Below are 20,542 nucleotides of genomic sequence, written 5' to 3'. Positions count from 1 at the left end.
TTGAGATGAAAGTTGATGGCCATCAAAACTTCATGTGAAGGCTATATTGATTCCATTTTAGGATACTGTAATTATTTTTACCACCGTTCCATTCAAACAGTGATCCTTCAGTAAAGAATATTTCTCCAAAATTATTGAGCCAAAAATTCAATTGAAAACAAAATAAAATTTACTAAAGATTTCAATGTTGTCATGACAACAAATGACCACAAAGATAATAGTTTGTGATCAGGTTTTTTTGTTATAGACAAACAATATTTTCTTTGGAAGAGACATTAATATGATAAAAATGACTGGCATCCTTGTTGGATAGAAAGTAACAGGTTATAGGGTACATGATAATATCATTTACAGTTTGACAAAGCTATCAAGGAAGATCCTCTATTCCATCAGTATCAGCACCAAGCGTAAACTCGCGGGAGTACATCAGGGTCTCACAAACTGATGTATTCTTCATAAAACCATCATTACAATCAAGTGCACTAAAGACCCAGAAGGCCATATAATCAACTTATCCAATATATTTTCAGACATTTATTTTCTAAATTACATAGAGTATATGAAAACTGGCATTATTTTCACATTTTCAGACTTAGGCTTGAATGATCAATAGTTACGATCAGTTGTTCCAAATGTGCAGTGCTAGCCCATGGTTTCCTGAACAGACCGAACTACAACATGGTGGCCAAGAACTTAAACTACCAATAACATGTCTGCTCTCAGAAACCAAACATCATTTTACAGAACTCTGATATGGTCATTATTGTGTGTTTGCATTATATAAACGTTTATATTGAACAGTTAAAAATTTCCTTAAATGAATTTTCAATTACAAGCATTTCATAATAACATGTTTATTATCAATTTTGAGACCACACAAGACAAACCACACAACTTGCTCCTGTAGTGTTGTGTGATACCTGGTCGTAAAGTCTCCGGGACAAAACGCTATCTGCAATGGCTGAGCTGGAAACTCTCGGACAAATCCTGCTTGATACAGATGACCTGGATATCTGTACATCTCAAAACAGGAGCTTTTATTGCTCACTAGTCATGCAATGATCAAACAAAGCCTTTTTTAGTGGCTAATACATACAAGGTAATTTCTACATAAAAAAATCCAATAACCAACTTTCTGTACTCTGCCTGTTAGATTGAAGCAATCGTTCTGACTAGTAGACACAAAATGTTATCACTATACCAGCTCAATGACAGAACAGCAACCTGTACCACCACAATACATCATAACAATCAGAGCTAAATAATCTATGGTTAATGCTGAATAGGTAGTTTGTACAGCTGAACGGAGCTCAAGACAATTACAAGTTTTATTGTAAGGGGGAATCTTCAGTATATCCAAGTTTTATTGTGAGGGGGAATCTTCAGTATCTCCAAGTTTTATTGTGAGGGGGAATCTTCAGTATCTCCAAGTTTTATACACCTTTCTGTTGGTAGTTACACCTTTCTGTTGGTCGTTACACCTTTCTGTTGGTAGTTACACCTTTATGTTGGTCGTTACACCTTTATGTTGGTCGTTACACCTTTCTGTTGGTAGTTACACCTTTCTGTTGGTCGTTACACCTTTCTGTTGGTAGTTACACCTTTCTGTTGGTCGTTACACCTTTCTGTTGGTAGTTACACCTTTATGTTGGTCGTTACACCTTTCTGTTGGTAGTTACACCTTTCTGTTGGTCGTTACACCTTTCTGTTGGTCGTTACACCTTTCTGTTGGTAGTTACACCTTTCTGTTGGTCGTTACACCTTTCTGTTGGTAGTTACACCTTTATGTTGGTCGTTACACCTTTCTGTTGGTCGTTACACCTTTATGTTGGTCGTTACACCTTTCTGTTGGTAGTTACACCTTTCTGTTGGTCGTTACACCTTTCTGTTGGTAGTTACACCTTTGTTGGTAGTTACACCTTTCTGTTGGTCATTACACCTTTGTTGGTAGTTACACCTTTCTGTTGGTAGTTACACCTTTCTGTTGGTCGTTACACCTTTCTGTTAGTCGTTACACCTTTCTGTTGGTAGTTACACCTTTCTGTTGGTCGTTACACCTTTCTGTTAGTCGTTACACCTTTCTGTTAGTAGTTACACCTTTCTGTTGGTCGTTACACCTTTCTGTTGGTAGTTACACCTTTATGTTGGTCGTTACACCTTTCTGTTGGTAGTTACACCTTTATGTTGGTCGTTACACCTTTCTGTTGGTAGTTACACCTTTCTGTTGGTCGTTACACCTTTCTGTTAGTCATTACACCTTTCTGTTGGTAGTTACACCTTTCTGTTGGTCGTTACACCTTTCTGTTAGTCGTTACACCTTTCTGTTAGTAGTTACACCTTTCTGTTGGTCGTTACACCTTTCTGTTGGTAGTTACACCTTGTTGTTGGTCGTTACACCTTTCTGTTAGTCGTTACACCTTTCTGTTGGTAGTTACACCTTTCTGTTGGTCGTTACACCTTTCTGTTGGTAGAAACACCTTTCTGTTGGTCGTTACACCTTTCTGTTGGTAGTTACACCTTTATGTTGGTCGTTACACCTTTCTGTTGGTAGATACACCTTTCTGTTGGTCGTTACACCTTTCTGTTGGTCGTTTCTGTTGGTCGTTACACCTTTCTGTTGGTAGTTACACCTTTCTGTTGGTAGTTACACCTTTCTGTTGGTCGTTACACCTTTATGTTGGTCGTTACACCTTTCTGTTGGTAGTTACACCTTTATGTTGGTAGTTACACCTTTGTTGGTAGTTACACCTTTCTGTTGGTCGTTACACCTTTCTGTTGGTAGATACACCTTTCTGTTGGTAGTTACACCTTTCTGTTGGTCGTTTCACCTTTCTGTTGGTAGTTACACCTTTCTGTTGGTCGTTACACCTTTATGTTGGTCGTTACACCTTTCTGTTGGTAGTTACACCTTTATGTTGGTCGTTACACCTTTCTGTTGGTAGAAACACCTTTCTGTTGGTCGTTACACCTTTCTGTTGGTAGTTACACCTTTCTGTTGGTCGTTACACCTTTCTGTTGGTCGTTACACCTTTCTGTTGGTAGTTACACCTTTCTGTTGGTCGTTACACCTTTCTGTTGGTCGTTACACCTTTATGTTGGTAGTTACACCTTTCTGTTGGTAGATACACCTTTATGTTGGTCGTTACACCTTTATGTTGGTAGTTACACCTTTCTGTTGGTCGTTACACCTTTATGTTGGTAGTTACACCTTTCTGTTGGTAGTTACACCTTTCTGTTGGTCGTTACACCTTTATGTTGGTAGTTACACCTTTCTGTTGGTAGTTACACCTTTATGTTTGTCGTTACACCTTTCTGTTGGTAGAAACACCTTTCTGTTGGTCGTTACACCTTTCTGTTGGTAGTTACACCTTTCTGTTGGTCGTTACACCTTTCTGTTGGTCGTTACACCTTTCTGTTGGTAGTTACACCTTTCTGTTGGTCGTTACACCTTTCTGTTGGTCGTTACACCTTTATGTTGGTAGTTACACCTTTCTGTTGGTAGATACACCTTTATGTTGGTCGTTACACCTTTATGTTGGTAGTTACACCTTTCTGTTGGTCGTTACACCTTTATGTTGGTCGTTACACCTTTCTGTTGGTAGTTACACCTTTATGTTGGTAGTTACACCTTTCTGTTGGTAGTTACACTTTTATGTTGGTAGTTACACCTTTCTGTTGGTTGTTACACCTAAGGCTATGAAATCGCCCTGAACAGAATTCTATTTAAATTGATAATCAGAGTTGTAGAAAACCTTGTCAATGTTCCTTCACTTGTCATTTCACAGCTACTACAGTCATTAAACTGAGCTGCTAACAACAGATTCAAATTAATGATACTTGTTGCCTGGACCAATATGTTTCAGTATCTCAGAATCATTTTAAAGTTACAGTACAAAATAGAAATTGATAATTTTGATGAAATTAATAAGAAACAAACGACAGACTTACTTTAGTTTAATGTGTCTTGTTTTCCTGGATATATTCATCGCCAATGTTTACTGACCTTCTCACATTTTACAATTATACATCATATTCCATCAATCAAATATGTATATATATATGCATATATACAGAAGTTCAGATCAGATGATGCATGCATATATGGTATATTTGCCTATATGCATGTATATCCATGTCTGGCAGCTGGACTCAGAATTCGGATAGTATGTATGATTTATATCTGTGTCATAAATAACCTCATATTACAAATCACTAGATCACACTTCCATATCTCTTGATCCAGTCTTTAACTGTTCATCCTTTGTTTTCTCTCATGACACCTTTTTTGCGAAGTGGCTCTTTCTTTCTAAATTCCCTAATCTTATTTTTAATAATACACTGCAACCTCAAATGCATTCATGTACAATAATACTGTGTGTACAGAGTTCATGAAATATCTTTTGCACACATGCTAATCACAAACGAACACACATATTCTCAGATACACAGACGAAGTGATTTTCATACATCCTTTTCTAAGAGAGGGTATAAAAAAAACTCCAAAAAATAAGCCCCCTTCTTAAATTTTGAAGAATCATCGATGTTGAAATAGTTAGCTAGATGTGGTTCACAAATATGTCCTTCCCAAAATTAAAATCAAATTAACTTTAGTTATTGGGCTTATTTGAGGATAAATACAGTACAAGATTTTATGGCGAAGATGTGTACGTTTATATAAATGACACAACTGAAGGTGGACATGTTGCATTCAGTCGAGGAGAGCGGTGAAATCTCAACAGGAAAAGCTAACAAGTACATTTTCACCCTTGTATATCCGTTTACTTCTTTTCAAATGACATTTCTCTACAAATAACACTGAAACTGGCTTTGTTTCAATCTAATAAAGAATCCAATCTCAGGATTAAATTAGATTATCACAGGGAAACACTTTCCATAACGATCAAGACACCAACAACAATGAACATTTTATTTCACCCGTACATCTGACAAAAATCTTAAAATATGTGACCATAAAATGAATCCTTCACTGAAATAGATTTACCACAGCTCTACTAGACAGTTCTTTAAAACAAATATATATATATTGACACCATTGTATATAGCCAGGCAGTACATATAGACTTTGTTATTACTGTACTGTAGAAACGGCCACCATGCTGCTTCATCACAGTATAGGAGCAGTTAGTGAAACACAATTCCAACCAGAAAACAATTCCAACAATTTCATCAAACTTGCACATTAAATACAAGATGATAAATAATATATCATTCTTCAGGATTTCAACATAACATAGACAGATATATACAACAGAAGATGCAAAGCATTCTTTTGACAAGACAGCATTTAAACTTATAGGTTCACAGCCATACATGAGTCGACAAGCTTCTGGTTGACACATACATAATGTTATATTCTGTTTTCAGAGATATCACAAAGTCTTCTTTTAAACAAGCATTTAGGTGACAAAGATGCTACAGGTGTGTACCAACATTCTCTTCAGAGATGTCACACAACAAACATCCAGATGACAATGACACTACACTGACAATGAAACTTCTAGCATTCTCCTGGTAACTGATCATAAATAAACATTATGTAAGGGATCACATTCCCATACATCTGTATAACAAAATTCTGTGTCCCTAACAAGTGGTTCTGATATGTTTTGAACCAAAACAATGTGGAAGTTTAAGGTCCTTCAAGACAATTATATGAACAACTTAGGGAGTCATGTGATGGATAACCGCAAACTAGTCCAATTCCATAGCTCTCCGAGTCTACCCTGAAATGTTGATGTCTACCCTGAAGTTTTAAAAGGCAATGCAAGCCTCCTGTTGACATAATACCTATCAAGACGTGCAGCCCTTTGACACACACTGAGTGAGACAAGTTTCCCCTGATCTGTGCTTGCCTTCATCCTCCATCAATTATTCAGTGGCCCATCTATCACAACTCTCACACGGCACATTCCACCAACAAGTTTGATTTTAAAATAATGCAATTCAAATTTTGTTCAATCGATTTGCAATATGAAATGTTTCCATGCAAGGATATACCTAAACAGTAAATGGTGTGAACAGTGGCCGGATTAGCCGGGAGTACACAGGGATTAATGCTACATCCATGTAAAGTGTCAATGATTACTGAGAGAGGACAAAAGTAATTGTTACCTCCCCTAAAGTACAGGTTGCTTAAACATTAAAGTGCATAGCTGAACCTAAATGTTAATGAATTGTCACATCAAGTGCCATATATGTTACCACTTAATGATGCTCTTGACTGTGTAACAAGTGTTCAACATTTATCAAACCATGACAGATTCAGATGGTAGAGGACATGTTTACAATCAGACAACTGCAGGGTGAGAGGGACATAAAGAAAGGTACTATATGTAAAGATTTCAGGTCACACAGGGACAAACTACATGTCAACACTTCAGGTCACACAGAGACATACTACATGTCAACACTTCAGGTCACACAGAGACACACTACATGTCAACACTTCAGGTCACACAGAGACATACTACATGTCAACACTTCAGGTCACACAGAGACACACATGTCAACACTTCAGGTCACACAGAGACATACTACATGTCAACACTTCAGGTCACACAGGGACACACTACATGTCAACACTTCAGGTCACACAGGGACACACTACATGTCAACACTTCAGGTCACACAGGGACATACTACATGTCAACACTTCAGGTCACACAGAGACACACATGTCAACACTTCAGGTCACACAGGGACACACTACATGTCAACACTTCAGGTCACACAGGGACATACTACATGTCAACACTTCAGGTCACACAGGGACACACTACATGTCAACACTTCAGGTCACACAGGGACACACTACATGCCAACACTTCAGGTCACACAGGGACACACTACATGTCAACACTACAGGTCACACTACATGTCAACACTTCAGGTCACACAGGGACACACTACATGTCAACACTTCAGGTCACACAGGGACACACTACATGTCAACACTTCAGGTCACACAGGGACATACTACATGTCAACACTTCAGGTCACACAGGGACACACTACATGTCAACACTTCAGGTCACACAGGGACACACTACATGTCAACACTTCAGGTCACACAGGGACACACTACATGTCAACACTTCAGGTCACACAGGGACATACTACATGTCAACACTTCAGGTCACACAGGGACAAACTACATGTCAACACTTCAGGTCACACAGGGACAAACTACATGTCAACACTACAGGTCACACAGGGACATACATGTCAACACTTCAGGTCACACAGGGACACACTACATGTCAACACTTCAGGTCACACAGGGACACACTACATGTCAACACTTCAGGTCACACAGGGACATACTACATGTCAACACTTCAGGTCACACAGGGACACACTACATGTCAACACTACAGGTCACACAGGGACACACTACATGTCAACACTTCAGGTCACACAGGGACATACTACATGTCAACACTTCAGGTCACACAGGGACATACTACATGTCAACACTTCAGGTCACACAGGGACACACTACATGTCAACACTTCAGGTCACACAGAGACACACTACATGTCAACACTTCAGGTCACACAGGGACACACTACATGTCAACACTTCAGGTCACACAGGGACATACATGTTAACACTTCAGGTCACACAAGGACACACATGTCAACACTTCAGGTCACACAGGGACATACTACATGTCAACACTTCAGGTCACACAGGGACACACTACATGTCAACACTTCAGGTCACACAGGGACACATGTCAACACTACAGGTCACACAGGGACACACTACATGTCAACACTTCAGGTCACACAGGGACATACTACATGTCAACACTTCAGGTCACACAGGGACATACTACATGTCAACACTTCAGGTCACACAAGGACATACTACATGTCAACACTTCAGGTCACACAGGGACATACTACATGTCAACACTTCAGGTCACACAGAGACAAACTACATGTCAACACTACAGGTCACACAGGGACATACTACATGTCAACACTTCAGATCACACAGGGACATACATGGCAACACTTCAGGTCACACAGAGACATACTACATGTCAACACTTCAGGTCACACAGGGACATACTACATGTCAACACTTCAGGTCACACAGGGACACCCTACATGTCAACACTTCAGGTCACACAGGGACACACTACATGTCAACACTTCAGGTCACACAGGGACACACTACACATCAACACTTCAGGTCACACAGGGACACACTACACATCAACACTTCAGGTCACACAGGGACACCCTACATGTCAACACTACAGGTCACACAGGGACACCCTACATGTCAACACTACAGGTCACACAGGGACACCCTACATGTCAACACTACAGGTCACACAGTGATACACTACATGTCAACACTTCAGGTCACACAGGGACACACTACATGTCAACACTTCAGGTCACACAGGGACACACTACATGTCACCACTTCAGGTCACACAGGGACATACTACATGTCAACACTTCAGGTCACACAGGGACACATGTCAACACTTCAGGTCACACAGGGACACATGTCAACACTTCAGGTCACACAGGGACACACTACATGTTAACACTTCAGGTCACACAGGGACACACTACATGTCAACACTTCAGGTCACACAGAGACATACTACATGTCAACACTTCAGGTCACACAGAGACATACTACATGTCAACACTTCAGGTCACACAGGGACACACTACATGTCAACACTTCAGGTCACACAGGGACATACTACATGTCAACACTACAGGTCACACAGGGACATACTACATGTCAACACTTCAGGTCACACAGGGACACACTACACATCAACACTTCAGGTCGCACAGGGACACACTACATGTCAACACTACAGGTCACACAGGGACACACTACATGTCAACACTTCAGATCACACAGGGACATACTACATGTCAACACTTCAGGTCACACAGGGACACACTACATGTCAACACTTCAGGTCACACAGGGACACACTACATGTCAACACTTCAGGTCACACAGGGACACACTACATGTCAACAATTCAGGTCACACAGGGACACACTACATGTCAACACTTCAGGTCACACAGGGACACACTACATGTCAACACTTCAGGTCACACAGGGACACACTACATGTCAACACTTCAGGTCACACAGGGACACATGTCAACACTTCAGGTCACACAGGGACACACTACATGTCAACACTTCAGGTCACACAGGGACACATGTCAACACTTCAGGTCACACAGGGACACACTACATGTCACCACTTCAGGTCACACAGGGACATACATGGCAACACTTCAGGTCACACAGGGACAAACTACATGTCAACACTTCAGGTCACACAGGGACAAACTACATGTCAACACTTCAGGTCACACAGGGATAAATAAAATTTGTAGTCAGTTCATGTTAACAAACACACTTTCAGAGATAAACAGTATAACCTTAAGACAGGGATGTATAAATCTTTTTGAAAGAATTTGTTTGACCTGAAAGTATAAATATAACAAAACATTACAAATCTTGCAGGACATTTTATCTTGTATCATGGTTTGTTGCCAACTGAATTTGCAGGATGAAAGAGGTCAGAAAATAAGAGGTACGTACCTGTCCTGTCAATATAATAATGAAGAACTTAACATACATAACACCCGGTTAATTAGAACAGGTGCTAGACTTGCAGGTGCCAATAACACAACGCAGGGGAGACAACTATCAGGACCACTAGACACCCCCTTGTACATGTATGAGTATACAGTACTACAGAGTATTTTGGTGTGAGAATCAAGATTAATGAGAGACAAACACAATGAGAACTTGACACCATATTTGGGTTAAACACACTGCTCGCCAGTCTGAATGTGTCAGACACACAGGTGCCAACAGAAAAATCCCTTTGACACACTTTCTCAGAAACTTTGATGATGTTGATGTGACGCTGACTAAAGCATGTAAAATGCAGTAGAGGTCTAAACATAATGCTATGACTAGAGGGTGGTCGTGGCAAAACGCAAAACAGCTTACAATAAGAGACACCTTCAGCACGTTAATAGTACATAAAAGTGAAAAGAGACACTTCTACTGTCAAGGTTAACATAATTACTGTACATGAAATGTAATCACCATTACAGCATTCAAGTTGTCACCAGGACATGGGCACCCGCAGCTCATGACAGACCTGTCAGCTTAAACATTGTCAAGTAAGCTGGCCTAATCTTAAACATTTTTATAATCTTTAAATTAAAAAAAAAAACATTTTTAATAGGCTTCTTGGTCATTAACCTGGTAAACCATACAAACTCATTAGCATTATGGTATTTATATAAGTAGATGTAATTATTTGAGCTGTCAAACCAATCCAGAACAGGTTGAGAGTCAACTCAATATATTCTATAGTACATGTCTATTCTCAAACACCTGAACCCTTCATACTCATTATTATTACATCAGCGAGACTTGGCTAATTAATACATTAAACTGCCTTTATACTTGACTTAGGAGAGTGTTAAGATGTCAGGGTCATTATTAAACCTGTCAGTAACCAGGTCTTACACATCAACCATTAATTTTAATGTCACATCTCATCACAACAACTATTGAACTATAAAGCTATCACATACCAGGTACTTCATGACTGAGGCTCACCTTTGACCGAACAAATTAGTCCTCATTTATCAGATCCTTCACACTGAAATAATTACTTATCCTATTCTAAGCCTACAGGGCAACATCACATTATCAAATAGCAAGTGAGCTAATTACACGACAATGAAATACAATTGTTATAAGACATGGGTGATATTTATGTACATGTATATGGGTTTAATGTCAGATAAATAGGTTGATATTAATTCCAGAAATACTGTTGATAAATAAAGAAGTGGATGATTTTGTTTTTATAGTACTGTATATCATTGATAAAATCATTTACTACAAGTTAGAAACATAAATTTTCACTAGGCCTTTTTAAGATTTACTTTTTTTCTGTCCAATGAAAAACCGACTAAAAAGCAACATGTGTGAATGTGTGTTTTCCTTTTGTACTTAAGTTGCAATTGTATGGTGGATACGGATACCATCATATTCCACACCAGATTTACCTCATTCTGATCTGAAAAAAATCCTACATTTGTTTGGTTTTTTTGACAAACAGATTTTGTTCAAATATAAATACATACTTTACTACTTTAAATCAGGAGTTTAGAAAAAACATGACAAAAAAGGAAGAAAGAAGAATATACTAGAACCAGTAAATGGTTATCCCAGAATAGTGCTTCCCTTGTGTGAAAAACGATGCCTTCAATAGAACCTATTGACCTTGGACCAGACCAAGATTTTTCGAGGTTGGGAAACTAGACAGGCATTCATACCTGAGGGGCTGTGATATCTCCATCAATGAGAGGTCCAGTCTACATAACCTCTATATCCACAGAGGTCAGTGTTTTTCGGGAAGCTGAGAAATGAACCGGTTTGTGTTGTGGTTGTGTCCTTGGGAAAAACACTTTTCCAATTGCAATGGATAGCATGCAACAAACCTTCCGTATGTTGTTCAGTGAGGTAGCCACAAGCTACTACAATGAGACCTCCATCTACAAAATGATTCTGGCTGTTCATGGGATTTAAACCCAACAAACAAACAAAACTGAAGAAACAGTGTCGTAGACGGAGATAAGCGAAACTTTGAAATGCCAGCGGTATGAAACAACATAGTGTCACTTTGACCAATTCATGACACATGCTCCGACATTCTGACCCCTTAAGTAGTTGGTAAGGGTACAGCTGGAGTGGACTGAAGCTACCAGCCATTTCACTTCCAATAAAATTCAATTGAACATAACTTACTCAAAAGAGCTTTGTAATACTTACCTAAAAGGGCCTGGAAGAGTCTGCTTTTGAAGATGCGGATGACACGTTCAATGGCCATCTTAAGCTGCTTATCCTGGGGCTTGGTAAGTCGAGTGTGGTAGTCTTCCAGGAGCTCTAGGGCTCGATGAGCATCTGTAATAAGGAAACACACTGTTAGGTCTTGGCATTTCATAGAACTATAGAACCAGAGCTTAATAAAACACAGCTAGAAATAGTACATCAAGTGAAAGAGAGATATATGAAGCAGAAACATAAGTGAAGGTTAGGTTACTTTTCCATTGTTTTGAATAAAAGCAAACTGGATGCATTATGCATCGGATCTAATTCAATTCTCTGTATTTACTTTTTAGTTTCTATTTTCACAATTTCATCCTGTCCTTAATTATTATATAATAGTATAAAACATATAAACCCTTAGGAAACAGGTTCCGTTACAGAAAGTCAAACCGAAATCTTATAAGCTGCAGTGACCTATATATGTAGTGGTTATAGTTCTTAAGGTCAAAGTTATCAACAATTCATTTCATAGTTGCTTTACTAGATATGTCAGCTACCTACACATAAACTTCAGGAAACAATAGTATAATAAATAAAACATTTAATATTTTAAGGTAAATCAAGTATTTCATATATAACCCGTTATTTTAATCCTCACTTGTTATGACAAGTGTAGGAAAAGTTACTTTACCAGGTATTCTTAATTTTCAAAATGAATTCAGTGATCAGGGGCCGACATAATGGAGCCTACCCCACCCCATTTTATAAGTAAAAGGTGTACTGTTTATGTACAATAACCAATATTATTTGTTCAATGGTGTTAACTTTGAATAGTTGACCACTATATCTTATATAGAGTACAACATGATATTGTGACATTATGGTGTGGATATGAGATGTTTATCTGGGGATATATCCTGGTTGGATTCTGTAGGATCAGTCTGATCGCATACACAAGCATTTCAACTAAAACAGTAATTCTGGGATTTATAAGTAAATTATTGATGAAAACAAGATATCCTTTCTGTGGTATTCATCACTGTGACAATGACAAGATGGAATATATGTATGTACATGTATTGTTACGATTCATCCCTGGATGTGTACAGCCATGTGGACATTTAATCATCCCCAATAAACATTCTGGTCAACACTAAATCATACTGTATGTTTAACTTTCAAGTTCAACTCAAATTTAAGACTACAGTAATTTCATTAAGCAGAATAGTTCAGTTTTATATACAACATGATTTTCGTTGGTTTGTATATATTCTGTACATGTGTATCGACAAGTGATCCATTATATACAAAATGCTGTCCACTGTCATGTCATCTTTAAAAGTAACTTATCAAATTGTGAAGTTTGAACAAACTATTGATAAAAAATGGCTTATCACAAATTGTTAAGTACATGTGTTATCTTTCAATACTCAAATCAGTAGACATTTTTAATCCTTAGTTTGACAAAAGAAAAGGCACAGGTGTAGAAAATGTCATTCACCGACAATGGAAGTCGGTTATATTATTTACAACTAATCAGATCTGAAAAGGGTTACATTTTTAACAAAAAAACAATTTTAAACTTCATATATATATATACAATATTTATCTTGTATCTGACCACATATATTTGTCTTGTATCTGACCACATATATAACTCAATATGACAATATATAACTCAATATGACAATATAACTCAATATTTATCCTGAAATACTTTTATAACTCACTAACAAAATACAGTTAGATCACATGGAACATATGATATATGATACTGCCTTTCAGGACGACGTGTTTTACCGATAGATTATCAGCAATGCCCATCATGATCAATGATCATGTATGATCACTTACTCTAGGGACAGCGGCTACTACAGTGGCATCTAAAAAATATCTGGTTATAGCCTCCAGAATCAAGGGACAAATATCTAGTCATAGCCTCCAAAATCAAGGGACAAATATCTGGTCATATATATAGCCTCCAGAATCAAGGGACAAATATCTAGTCATAGCCTCCAGAATCAAGGGACAAATATCTAGTCATATATATAGCCTCCAAAATCAAGGGACAAATATCTGGTCATATATATAGCCTCCAGAATCAAGGGACAAATATCTAGTCATAGCCTCCAGAATCAAGGGACAAATATCTAGTCATATATATAGCCTCCAAAATCAAGGGACAAATATCTAGTTACATATATAGCCTCCAAAATCAAGGGACAAATATCTAGTTATATATATAGCCTCCAAAATCAAGGGACAAATATCTAGTCATATATATAGCCTCCAAAATCAAGGGACAAATATCTGGTCACAGCCTCCAAAATCAAAGGATAAAATATCTGGTCACAGCCTCCAAAATCAAGGGACAAATATCTGGTTATAGCCTCCAAAATCAAGGGACAAATATCTGGTTATAGCCTCCAAAATCAAGGGACAAATATCTGGTCACAGCCTCCAAAATCAAGGGACAAATATCTGGTTATAGCCTCCAAAATCAAGGGACAAATATCTAGTCATAGCCTCCAAAATCAAAGGACAAATATCTAGTCATAGCCTCCAAAATCAAAGGACAAATATCTGGTTATAGCCTCCAAAATCAAGGGACAATTCTATTCTGCCAACTTACATTTTCTATATCATCAGATGTTTTTGCAATAGATTTGGTAATATAATTGTATATCAATGTATCTCACATTTTTTTAATGGGCTGCGATGATAATAAAGAAATTAAATCGAAGTTGTTTTATCTAAAACAAACAGATAGTTTATTAAGTGTGTATTGGAAAAACATGTAGATGTACTATAACGGACATGCCATCACACACCTACTACACCAGTTCTATACACAGGCTACTTATGAATGGGCTGATGTTTACACACTGAGTAAGCAGGTAATTGATAGACAGCTGGTGTATACATACCTTGGTCATGGAAGAGTAACCACATACCAATCACAGGTAACTAGGTCAACTTTAACATACCTCACATCATACACATATTTCCCACAGGACCATATATACTAATACTATACCACATCTCTTCCAGTCTCAATTTATAAACAGGCAAAACTTAAGGCCAACAAAATCTAATTATTGTTTAGAGAAAGTGACTTTGTATAATATGAAATACACATTGTTCAAAAGCTTAAAACTCTTCAAATTTTGATATTTTGAACTACACAGAAGACAGTTTTACTTAAAAAATCGTAAATTTATTATTTCAAGATTTGTTCACTAATATATATACTGTATAGACCCTGCGTAACATAAAAACACCTAGGTCTGGCCTAACAATGGAGTCATGAAATTAAGTTATTAGATTGGGATGCTGGCTATTATCTGTTTGATGTATATTTCAATCTGATCTACACATCCGCATTTCAAAGATGACCTTCAACATAAAATGATATCAATATTCATATAAAGATCAGTAGGTTTAAAACATTATTTTATTGACAATTGAGATTAACAACCATAATGCCATTCAGTGTTTTCCCTTTATATAATGCCAGCCACAAAAAATATAATACATGTACTTAATCTTTAAACCACGATTTATGAGACAAAAACTACATGTACTTAAAATTGATATGTAATAATTTCTATGGGAAAGATAATGAAGTCCTTTTCCTGGCCATTTTGGAAAATTGCCATGTGGCTGAAATTGGGGAACATGTAATGAAAAATACTTATATTTGGGAAAAGTCATTTGAAAGTTATTCTACATGACTAATAGAATTTTGAAGACAGAGCTATAAATTGTCAAATACAAATGTAGCTACATACACATATGATACTATCTATCAGTATGTTTTTAGTAATATTCATAATATATTTTCATAAGATTTTGTTTATAATTCTAAGATAAGAAATATGATACAGTGGTAACTCTTGATATTCTATTTAAACGATTTATAAACTTAACATTAAGATTAGGAGAAGTATCATGCATCTAATATTTAAATTTACATCATTTATGTATCATGACATTTCACAATTGTAAACAATTCTCAGAAATATATAATATGAGCAAATGTATCTGTAGTAGGTCAGTCAGTCTATTGTACAATAGTTAAAAGTGGTGGGAGGCTCACTGTCATTAGATGCCATCAAAACCATAGCTGGCTCGTTAATTATGTTTTGTTCTCTTTTGGTGGCAATGATATTTATATTTACCTTTCAATATGTCTGAATAATCTGTCAGGGTTTTTTTCTTTAATTTCTACCAGTACGATCACTTAACCATATATTCTCAATGTAGGAAATGCTTTACTTTGTATTGGCACTAACATAATACACTAAAGCGTCAGGAACATCCTGACAACAGCATTGCCCAAATGTGAAGTCAATGACCAAGTTAAAACCGGGAAGTGTTGAAAATAAATCCTAAAAATTTGTTGGGAAAAAACAAAGTAATTTGTGATTGGGAATACCCGCCCCTTATAGGCAGGAAAAACCCAGTAAATAGTTGGTGTTTTACACTTCTACTGGGAGAGAAAATCCTTAATACAATTAATGACTAAGCATAAATAAGGAATATGTACAAAATTACAGCTGTTTAATGAATTTTTTTTTTGGAGGGGGGGGGGATCCTGAAAAATTAACCATTTTCACCTAAACCATTCGCATTCCCAATTATATAATTATAAACTCTACCTTACTCATTTATAAATATAAAATACTGAAACAGGGACACAAACAAAATATCCTGAAGAGGGCGCGATCAGGAGGAATCAACCATGGGTTAATGAGGCTATATAGCTAGCTTTATAAAGAAAATATTCCACACCTGTAACATATTTAGAATAGACATCATCGTTTCTTTAAATTGTTTAGGGCAGGAGCTAAGACACACATCACATATTCCAAGTAGACTCCCTGGTGAGTTACGGAGGAGCCAGCACAGGTAATCATTTTAATACAGACCAAAGTTTCATTGGTCAATCAGATGACATACCTGCTTTATATCTCAGGTAGGCTGTCAGGGGCTAATCTAGGATTTGGGGAATACTATCCATTATGAAATTTAGGGGAAATAAAGGGGCGGCAGTGTCTTGAATTATTCTTTAAATTTTAACATTTGACAGCTATTATTTGCTATAATTCTTACATATTTCATTAAATTTGGAGGAGATCCCCTGTTTTGGAGAATTTTCCCCTGTTTTATGGCATTTTTTCTTGATGGGGAATTTGTTTTTATTCAAAGGGGAAAACACCATCAGTGGGGAATACTACCCAATTTCGGTAGTAAAAATGGTCTAGATTAACCTCTGGCTGTCCTTGCGAGTTAGGGAGGGACCCAGTACAGGTACTCATTATAAATCAAAGCTTCATTGGTCAATCAAACGACACACCTACTGTACATCCCAGGTAGGCAGTCCTTGTGAGTTAGGGAGGGACCCAGTACAGGTAATTATCATAAATCAAAGCTTTATTGGTCAATCAAACGACACACCTACTGTACATCCCAGGTAGGCAGTCCTTGTGAGTTAGGGAGGGACCCAGTACAGGTACTCATTATAAATCAAAGCTTCATTGGTTAATCAAATGACACACCTACTGTACATCCCAGGTAGGCAGTCCTTGTGAATTAGGGAAGGACCCAGTACAGGTACTCATTATATTGGTCAATCAAACGACACACCTACTGTACATCCCAGGTAGGCAGTCCTTGTGAGTTAGGGAGGGACCAGTACAGGTACTCATTATATTGGTTAATCAAATGTTACACATGCTGTATATCCCAGGTAGGCAGTCCTTGTGAGTTAGGGAGGCATTATAACAGGTAATAATTTACAAATGATAGACCATTTGACTCTCCTTGCTGTGAGTTAGGGAGAGGCTAGCATATAGTAATCATTTACAGATCAGAGTTTGATATAAAATAATGACCAAACAAATGGCATGAAGGTGATATGGTGTTATACATGCAACTATAAGAAGACAGCCTGCATATGACACAGTCCACCTTTGATGCCGCATCCAATTCTGTTCAAAGGAGCTAATAATATATTTTCATAAGATGTTTATAATTCTAAGATAAGATATATGATAAAGAAGTAACTTAAAATTCTTGATATTCTATTTAAAAACTTAACATTGAGAGTAGGAGAAGTATCATACATCTAATATTTAAATTTACATCATTTATGTATCAGGTCAATTCACAATGGTTTAATTTTATATCTTCAATTGTTAACAATTCTCAAAAATATATCATATGAGCAAATGTGTCTGTAGTAGGTCAGTCAGTCTACTGTACAATATTTATAAATGGTGGGAGGCTCACCAGTGATTTTTCTGGGTGGATTTGGGGCCGAATACAGGCCCCTTTCCCTAGAGAAATTTTGCTGTATTTTCCCAATTTTTAGTTCATATTTTCCCAATCAAAAGTTGTAAGTTTCCTTGTTTGTTAATAAATATGAAGAAATACATTTCACATAATGTTTTCACAAGCCAATGTTATAATAGATCGATCATAGCTATAGTATGCATATTCAAATGATATTAAAGCATAGTTTTGATGATTCTTTTTAAGCTTGGATGAAAGTACATTTTTTCGGACATTAAAAAAATTGGCCTTATTTTCCCAATGGAAAAGGTACAGGCCCCTGTATAATCAGGGTGAGATAATCATTGCTCACTGTCATTAGATGCCATCAAAACCATAGCTGGCTCGTTAATTATGTTTGTATCTCCTTTGGTGGCAATCATATTTATATTTACATTTCATTATGTCTGAATAATCTGTCAGGTTTATTCATTAAGAATGTACAGAATGGACAGGTACCAAACTCACCTGAGGGGATACAGGCACCAGTGGACTAGGCCACCAGCCCCCTCACATTGCCTGCAGCAAAGAGGCATGAATGTTGTATCCAGGTATACTTTAGAGCTTTATTGACCAATCATTGGACACCTGTTGTATATTCCAGGGAAACTTCAATTCTCTGGCTATGAGTTAGGGAAGGGCCGGTATAGATTTAATCACAGTTTTATTTACCAACAGCAAAAGACATACCCAAGTCACCTGTTTATATTCCAAGTAAACCATCCTTATTATGAGTTAGGGAGTCAAAGGGCCAATTGAGGAAATCATTTAAGAATAGCATCTTCTGTGCATGCCAATAATTTGATGGCAAAATATCCTATAACATCACTTCTTAAATGTTTTAAATGCAACATCTTCAGACATTATTTTCCCCACTATTCATCCAGGTATTGACTGAATTATCCCAGAAAATTATCAATAAATCAAAGTTCTAACTGTATTTATATTCATGATAGATTGGATATCTCCAGTTTGATAGACATTCTTATTCCTTAATCATGTGCGTATATTGTTGTAATCACATTATCAATGTACACACACCAATTCCATTCATTTAAAACTAGAACAAGCGTTATTTACAAAGCATGACTAAAAAAGTGTTCAAAACATTTCTAAATTCAGTCTTTATTGTTGATTTGAGGATATCATGTATATAATAAAATTGTATTTAACCATGCATATTAATGTAGTTGACATGCAGGTACCACCTATAGTTTATGAACTGTATTATATCTAATCATTACCATAACATTGGAGACAGGATTATCAAACCTGAGACCATGGTTTGATTCCAGTCAGGACATTTGTCAGTACTCATTTCTTCTGTTCCTTCATACTTTCACTACCTGGATTTGACCTAGCTTACTAGGTTTTAAACTATAAGGGTGTGTCAGCAATGAAGCCTATTTAAAAGACTGTTACCAATTTATCTAAAAATCTCACCTATGGAGTCCATGGATTTGGCATTTTCTTAGGTTTTGTTTTACAGTCTATAAAAATTTGGTAAGGCCTCCATTCATTTCCTATGGGACTTTTTGAGGTTGTCATATATATAAAGGCCTAGTAGAAAGAATAACCGTCAAATACATAAATAGTATTTTCTCATTGCAGGGAAATATTCAATACATATTACACTACAGAACTATTAAAAGGCCTTTGAGAATCAATTCTCAATTGAAGTTTTTTTCGTTTATAATGTCTTTAAAATTATAACGTAATATCAGACCTAGTTGTTCATTCAATGAAGAGAAGTGGAGGGATTTTCAAACTGATGTGTCACGATTTGATACATGAGCTAATGTGAATACATGATGAAACTGTCAAAATGCGATATAAAAGAAACCCTGCCGTGTGAAATAACTACCAACAAGCACCAAACGAAAATACAAAATTACTGAGATGACAAGTGTGTTAAGACCGGGTTACCTTGTTTTCTAACCGGCATGACTGCAGGTTTTGTAGTGAAACCAGCTCACACCCAAATACCAGAAGCGGTGTGTTTACTACGAAATCAGACGAAAAGAAGCCAAGCAACAACTCTTAATGGTTGCTACCCAGCGACCTGAAGCTCGTATGATGATGCAAACTGTCAGGTAGGCTGCGTATCCTGTGGCTGAAGTAGATCAGGAAATCCCTCTCAAAACAGGAACTACAAAGATGGCGGCTATGTAAAACCTATTATGATCACGTGACACTAAGGGAATTCGTTTGGTGGTAATTTCGATTATACTTAATATACTGTTCTTATAATTTATATAATAAACCATGTGTGAAGTAAGTACTATTAATTTATATCATTTAAATCAGTCGTGTTTAGATATTCT

At 37.0% G+C, this 20,542-nt stretch overlaps 1 protein-coding gene across 4 annotated transcripts in view; it reads right to left on the bottom strand.

Moving 5' to 3' along the window:
- LOC117342022 (disks large homolog 2-like) overlaps window positions 1-20,397 on the bottom strand; it is a 264,368-nt gene extending 243,971 nt beyond the window's left edge. For 2 of the 4 annotated variants that reach the window (XM_033903973.1, XM_033903974.1), the window contains exons 1-2: window positions 20,145-20,397; window positions 11,886-12,017 (exon numbers count right to left, since the gene is read on the bottom strand). In XM_033903973.1, the coding sequence (XP_033759864.1) occupies window positions 11,886-12,017; window positions 20,145-20,163 (151 nt within the window). In that variant the 5' untranslated portion in view covers window positions 20,164-20,397. The remainder of the gene's footprint in view (window positions 1-11,885; window positions 12,018-20,144) is intronic. The other 2 variants (XM_033903975.1, XM_033903977.1) reach the window with 1 other exon arrangement.
- Window positions 20,398-20,542: the final 145 nt, after the last annotated feature.

The sequence above is a fragment of the Pecten maximus genome, chromosome 14 (assembly GCF_902652985.1).
Source record: "Pecten maximus chromosome 14, xPecMax1.1, whole genome shotgun sequence".
NCBI lineage: Eukaryota > Metazoa > Mollusca > Bivalvia > Pectinida > Pectinidae > Pecten > Pecten maximus.
Note: the sequence above shows the minus strand (reverse complement) of the source record. Positions and strands in the feature narration are given on the sequence as shown.